At 49.2% G+C, this 7203-nt stretch overlaps 1 protein-coding gene across 2 annotated transcripts in view; it reads right to left on the bottom strand.

The window, feature by feature from the left end:
- The window catches only part of CLK2 (CDC-like kinase 2), a 17162-nt gene extending 10757 nt beyond the window's left edge, over positions 1-6405 (bottom strand). The window contains exons 1-7 of one of the 2 annotated variants that reach the window (XM_006895795.1): positions 6115-6405; positions 4415-4584; positions 2963-3191; positions 2155-2239; positions 1735-1801; positions 1430-1546; positions 511-677 (exon numbers count right to left, since the gene is read on the bottom strand). In XM_006895795.1, the coding sequence (XP_006895857.1) occupies positions 511-677; positions 1430-1546; positions 1735-1801; positions 2155-2239; positions 2963-3191; positions 4415-4584 (835 nt within the window). In that variant the 5' untranslated portion in view covers positions 6115-6405. Of the gene's footprint in view, positions 1-510; positions 678-1429; positions 1547-1734; positions 1802-2154; positions 2243-2962; positions 3192-4414; positions 4585-6114 lie in introns of both variants that reach the window. The other variant, XM_006895794.1, reaches the window with a different exon arrangement.
- Positions 6406-7203: the final 798 nt, after the last annotated feature.

Genomic DNA, 7203 nt, shown 5'->3' with positions numbered 1-7203 from the left:
AAAAAAAAAAAAAAATCAAGAGTCCGTGTGCATATCTGACGTTCTGTGAACTCAAGCCTCTGAACCTGTATTGTTGTGAAGTCTCAAGAGGAACTTCCATATCTGGCTCCCTGTTCCCACTTGCTCTGCTGAAATAGAGCTTCTCATTTCAGACAATGTCAGCCGCCAGCCCGAGTGCAGAGATTTTTGTATTTTGTGACTGCCATCTGACTTACACTTTCTCAAGGAAGGGAAAGAAGGGAAAAATGAAGTAATTAAGTGCTTCAATTTCAAAGGCTTTCTCTTCCAGCTTCTGCTAGGTTGAAGGTAGAGTAAGAGCAATCAGTAATGGTGGAGACATCAGTCCAGAAGTTAAGTCAGAAGAAGTGATGTCAAGATGACAGTGAATAAAAGGACTGCAGATAACCAAGAGTTGACTTTTTAGGGGCTTCACCAGTGCACAACTGAGACAGAAGAGGTCCAATGGAGGGAGGGGCTGCCCCCGAGTCCACCTCAGCCCACCCCACTCACACTTGACGGCCTGGCACAGCTGGAAGGCCATGTGGCGCACTTGGTGGATGGGGTAGGGCAGGTAGTTGTTGTCTTTGAGGAAATCGAAGGTGCTAAGGCCCAGGAGCTCAAAGGAGATACACATGTGGCCATGGTAGTCAAACCAGTCAAACATCTGGACACAGAGGCTGGGAAGAGAGATGGGGGAAGGAGGATGTCTGATGAGCCAACCACCCCTTTAGTGTAGAGGACTGTCTAACTGGTGAGTCCACATCCATGTGCAGCTAGCATTACCAACAAAACAGTACAGCTAGGGGACGGCCTGCTGAACAACTCAGGAGAGAGGCAACAACAAGCAAGCTTTAAACCATTTTTCTGCAGTATTTTAAATAGTTTAAAAAACCCTATAATTGCTGGAAAGCTATTCAGTGCCAATCTCCAAACAGGAGAGACCCTGAACTGCCAAGCTAACAACAGTGACCCTGACTCCAGCCCCTATTCCTGAGGGTCACTCGCTGTCCACCACCATTAGGCCCATGCTCACATCTACTGCCCTCTCATGTCTTTTAATAATCACAATCTACCTTTGGCCAACAATGTGTGTGAAGAAGTATCTCCACATAAATGCCTACAGTCTCATCATTACAGTCCTAAGTATAAATACTTAATGTTGTTCTAGTGAATACTGTAGCTCAGTCCCAGGACCATCTGAGTGTACAGAACACTGCAATCTAATGTCCCTAGGAACAAGGCACTGGAGTAGAGAATGCCATGGGCCCTTCCTGCCCTGATGCTCTACTGCTCTAGGATGATGAGCAAAAGATGGATGGATGAATGAGCAGATCCAGGACGTCCCTCCTGTCTGCCTAATTTAGGACTGGGAGTCTCTCCTGTGGAGGTTGGGGACTCTCAAACGCCCCTCTTCTGCTTGCTTGCTTACTTCTTGTTGTCAGGATCTTTCTCATTGATTTTCTCCAGCACGTTGATCTCTAGTCGAGCTGCTTCTTTGTATTTCTCCACATTCTTTATGATCTTCAGGGCAACACGAGCCCCACCCCTGTAGGTTGGTAGAAAAGGGGTTTTTTGCTGGTTTCTCAGAATAAGCCCAGACTGAGTAAGCCTGGACTGAATGGGTTGCCTAAGCACTAAAAAACTGTACCTTTGGCTGTTCAGCAAAAAAGCCCCAGACAAAACCCCACCTTCTTATACCTAACAGGTTTTGAGTAGGGAGGGTTTGACAGTTACCTGCGATGATCAACACACTGCACAACTCGGCCAAAGGTTCCCTCTCCCAAGGTGCTTACAATTTCATCTGCAATGAGAGAGTAGGGTCGGGGAGAGGGAGGGAGAGAAGGTGGGGGGGGATGAGCTCACTGGGGAAAAAAAAATTCAAACTGTACAGCAACCTAGGGTGAGGAGATGAAGGAAGGGGGAACAGATACAGATGGTCACAGGGGAAGAAAACCCCTGAGTGATTCCCACCACCTTTAACCCAGGGGCCATGAGTGGTGGAAGTGGACGGCAGAGGCCAAGTCTCAACAGCAACTCAAACCACCCAGATAAACAACACCACTGAGAAAGGCAGACTGTGACAGGTTGGCCTGGGACGTTAGGATGGCTATGGGACCATTACAGGCTATAGGATTGTTACGATTTGGCTTGTACATCGCTCTTGTAGCCAGTCCCCGACGTGGTAGATGAGGTGGCCCTCAGCGTCGTCCTCTACACTCTTGGCTCTCCGGCTGCTGTGCTGCTGTCGGGGGGCGGGGGGGATCGGAGCAAGCCAGGTGTCGGAGCGGGGGCCGGAGGGAGGCGGGGTGGGTGGTGGAGGGGTCACCGGTCACAGGCGCCCAGCCAGGGGGGACAGACGATGATGGGGGACAGTGGAAGGGAACACGTCAGATGCAGGAAGGAGGATCGGGGTGAAAAGAGAGAGCGGCGCACAATCCCAAGTCCCCAAACCCAAACAGGAGCAGGGAGAGACATGGGCAGAGCAGAGAAGTGGTGTTGCTGCAATGTCACCCACAACCCCATGCTCTACATGATGCTCTTTCTGGGAGGTACACACACTCCCTCGACCCCACCCATGTCTACCTGCTAAAGGAATCACAAAGTCCGGGGCTTGGGGGCAATAGCATTTCACAAGCAAGGTCCCTGCCAGAGTCGGGGGAGGGGGGGGGGGCTCTGGAGTACAAGAGCTACTCCCAACACGATAAGCACAGCATGCCAGGAAGGGCACTGAGAGTCACAAATGCTTAGTGCTCACACATCTCCGATGTAGATTTCAGGGCTCTCCAAGACTGAAGAGCTTTCAAGAGTGTATGCAGATCAGGTGCCCACCTCAATGTACATGCCCCACCATGCTCAGATGACACTACTTACTGCTACTACTATTAATACTACTACTCACTTACCAGGGTCTTCCGGGGCCTGAAGAAGAATGGGGAGAAGAAGGGTATGGGCAGGCACTCACCGAAGAGGAGCGGCTGAACGTCCGGCTGCGCCGCCTCCGCCGCCTGTGCTTCCTGCGGCTGCTGCGCTGGCTGCGGTAACTGCTGTTCTCCCGGTGGTACTCGTAGGAATGCCGATAGTCTGGGTCATAGTATGCCTCTCCCCGGTCCCGGCTGTAGTCATTGCGCCGGTAGCTGCCACAATACCGCCGGTCGTATGCCCTTCGGTCAGATGAACGGTCATCATAGCTGCTGTTGGACAATACAAGCAGCCATTCATTTCAGGCCCTCCCCCAGTGAAACATCCAGTTGCCAAACATCCACCAAGCTACTGCAAGAGCATCAAGGACCCACAGGAGTGAGGTAGAGAGACTGCTCACAGGTGAAAAGTAACAGAGTAACCACTCTCTGGGCATCTTCTCTTTGCCTTCAGTGAGACATTGCAACAAAGAATCATTCCGTGCTATCCCTGACTGAAATCCAGATGTGCTTCAAAGCATCCCAAACCACAATCTATATTGTTGCTATCCTTAATTGCCATTAGTCTTTGGCTCACAGTAGCCCTACATACAACAGCTAGATACTTTGTGACATCTTCATAATCTCTACTGTGCTTAAAGACACTGTCACTGGTCCATAGGTGTCAAACCACCCTCTGAAGGTATTCCTTGTCTTCTCTAACATTAGCTTTCAAAGCATAATGCTTCCTTCAAATGGCTGGCCCTCTTGATAATAGCCCAAAGTAGGTGATGAAATTTCACCATTCTTGCCTCTTAGGAGCACCCTGTACTTTGACTACCTGTGACCTTAAAATCCTTTGCATATGCCTTCCTATTGCCTAGGACACATCTTCCACTTGGCTCCTACTTGTCCTCCAGACAAACTTATAGGGCACTTTCTCAGGGAAGCTCCTTCAACTGTATGTTTTGTCCTACTTCATTCAAATTTGCTGGTGATTCCTTAGCCCTTCACTATGTATTTCCCCTGTAACAACATTTTTTCCCCTTCTCAACATCTTATCGTGGTTTATAAGTTTATAAAGCAAATTAGTTTTCCAGTCAACAATTTACATATTCCCTCAATATAACACCACTCTTCCCACTTCCTCCCAGTTTCATATTTTCACTCTCCATCTTCATACCCCTTCCTGGGCAAAGGTTTTTGGGTAAATGCTGCCCTTTTGGTCTCTCATATAAATTCTTGTCCTGAGGTCCTCAGATGTTACTGGTGACTTTATAGGCTGCCAACTGTTAGCTGAAAAGTAATCTCCAAGAGTAGATTCAGTTCCAGGTTTGAAAGGTGAAGGTAACACTCTTACCCTTAAATGCAAATGTCTTATTTTATCATCCACTTTGAGTATCATCTTCACCCAGCAGCATAGCACAATGCCCTTAGCATGGAGCCAACCACTAGGAATGTCTTGATAGCGGGCGATGTGAAACTCTGAGATGGAGTTTCTCATTCTGAGGTCTCACCTCCGAGAATGGACATGGTAACTGTCTTCCCGTCGACGTCGCCTTGTCCGGTCACTGCTACTTGACCAGGAGCGGCTTCTTCGTCGTTTATGCTTTCGGCTCCTATAGTGTTCATGATAGCTCCCCCGGCTACCTCGCTCGGAGGAGTGGTACCTTCGGGGATGAGGCATCTATAAGAGAACGAAAAGAAAAAATGAGTGAAGCTCGGAGTTTTCAGACACCCTCTTCATAAACATTGCTCAGTGATATGGAAATGCTTTCTGCTTTTACCCTATGTGTTTTTCCCACCTACAACCTCCTCAGTGATTCCAACTCCTCTTAAATAAGATCCATACTCACATACTTAGTCTGGCTGAAAACCTAGAATGTATTCCTCCCATTCACCAAGTTTTCCCTATCCTACTCATTACTCTATCCTACTTTTCCACAAATATGGCTCCAGGAAGGCCCTCAGGTCTGAGTCAGTCACAGTTCTATTACAGGTGAGACTATATGACTTATATTGGCTGCCACATTGCCCAAGAAATATCTGTGCCATGTTGAGTTCCCAGCTCAAAAACACCACTTAAACATAATAAAGGTTTTATTTTATAATGTATCTGATACCCAAAAATAGTCCATCAATGTCTCAAGGGCAGGAATCCAGTTTTCTAAACTCCTATATATAACAAGGATATACACACATAAGCAAGTTCCAGGGACCTGTGCCTGGTTCTGTCAATTCTCTATGCCAATACTACAGGGGAGGTTTTAACACACCAGGTCTCAAACTATCTGGCCCCTCCCCTCTTAGGCTGAGGAAACAGAGAATAATTGGTTTTTAATTAATATCAGCATTACTTGGCTAAGAGCTGCCTACTTCAAATTACTGAGGCTACAACATGGTGCTTGAATTCCCCCCCCCTTCTTCTTCTTCTTCAGCGAAAGAGTCAAAAAGAAACCACTGTTACATTCCAAGAAGAAAATATGAAGGCAGAATGAAAGGAAAGCCCAGAGAGAATTCTCAAGGGAATAAAGGGTTAGATGTGGAAAAATCCTAATGATGCCAACATATGACTCCCATTCTGCGCTGCTTCTTTCCAACTTTCTCAAGTTGAGGAGAGCGTTAGTTGACTCATTCTTATCCTAACAGGGCTGGGAGAAAAACAATGCAAAAATTCTTTCCTTAGGTTTCTTTTCCTTCCTAACCTTGCTTAGCCTGAGTGTCATCTCATCACATACATACATACTGCTACCAAAGTTGCTACAGGTCTTTTCTGTCCAAGTCACCCAGGATGGGTCTCAACCTTCAAAAATGTCCTTTCTTCACTCAACTGACTTCAGGTCTACAAGTCAAACTCTACCCCTCCTCAAAGTGACAATCCTGCTATCCTACACCTAAGCTTGGTTCAACTTTGATCCACTGCTTTCTTGTCTAGGAAACTTCTATCCCTTCTCCATCACTCCTTGTAGTTTGGCCCCTCCCAAGTTTCCTGTAGGGGTTCTCGAGTATCTATATTTAAGGCAGAGCGATCAGCTCCACCTCGGCTCTGGCTCCCCACCTCTGCAGCTCTGCAGGTCTTATCCCTCCTCCTCTTTCCCACTCGGTGCCCTGGTCCCTTTCCCCCATGCGATTCCCATCTCTGCTCGCCCCGCAGGGCGCGCCCCCGCGTTCGCCATCTTTCCGCACGGGCCCGCGGCCCGCCAACCCGCGCGCTCACCGTTCTGGCGGCGAGGCCCGTGCGCTTGTCCCACAGGAAGTCCGTGATGGCGGCGGCACTGCGGCCGGAGTCCCGGCACCCCCGCGGAAACGAAGTGCGGTTCCACCCCCCCAACCCGGGACCCTGGGACCTCCCGCCCCGTTCCCGGGCTCCGTTCCAGTCCCGCCCGGCCCGATTCCTTTCCCGCCCCTAGGATCGTCTTGGTGCCGCTCGAACGCCCCGCCCGGGGCCCGATTCCAGCTCAGTCTCTAGGTCTGGCCTCTCCGCTCCGCCGCCGCCGCCGCCGTGAGCGAGCACGCATGCACGCACGTTCTGCGTCCCTTCCCAGACGCCCCTGGGTCCCGCCTCTAAAGGCCGCGCACTCCCGTCGCGTGTGCACGTACCTTGCAAACGTCCGGCGCTCTGCCTGGGAACCGCTGCTGCAGGGAGTTGTGAGGACCTCCAGGGCCACCTCCATTCCAAGGTTCCTTCGTCTGTGGCTTAGATAGTTAGGTTTGGAGATTTAAAAAACTTAATGTGTTGCTTCGCCGCAAACCACTCAGGCCTGTCTTACTGGTGAGATCTATTTTTCTAACATCAGAAGACATCTAGTTCTTAAATAGTTTGCCTGGAGTCAAGGATTCTGAAGCTTCGTCTGACATACTTTGGGCATGTTGCAAGGAGGGACTAGTCCTTGGAAAGGGACATCATGTTTGGCAGAGTGGAGGGGAAGCGAAGGAGAAGACCTTTGGTGAGATAGATCGATTCTGTGACTGGAGCGGTGGAAATAAGTGCGTTTGAGATGGCTAGGTTGGCACAGGATAGAACAGCATTTAGAGCTCTTGTACATAGGGTCGCTATGAGTCGCAAGCGACTCGATGGCACATAAGAACAACAACAAACCTAACTAACTGCAAGGAAGTGAAGCTTTCCACATTTTGTTCTAAGCAAAAGTTGTGCACATGTGGCAGCAAGGTACTTGGGCATGTTGGGAAAGTTTAAGAAACAGAGGGAAGGGAGAATCAGATACCCTAAATGAGTAAAGATTTACTGCCATGGAAACCCAGTACTACAGTTCTTTCTTGCTGGGTCAAAATTGACTTCACTTCA

Source organism: Elephantulus edwardii, unplaced genomic scaffold, assembly GCF_000299155.1.
Source record: "Elephantulus edwardii isolate Elephantulus edwardi_28Jun2011 unplaced genomic scaffold, EleEdw1.0 scaffold00176, whole genome shotgun sequence".
NCBI lineage: Eukaryota > Metazoa > Chordata > Mammalia > Macroscelidea > Macroscelididae > Elephantulus > Elephantulus edwardii.
Note: the sequence above shows the minus strand (reverse complement) of the source record. Positions and strands in the feature narration are given on the sequence as shown.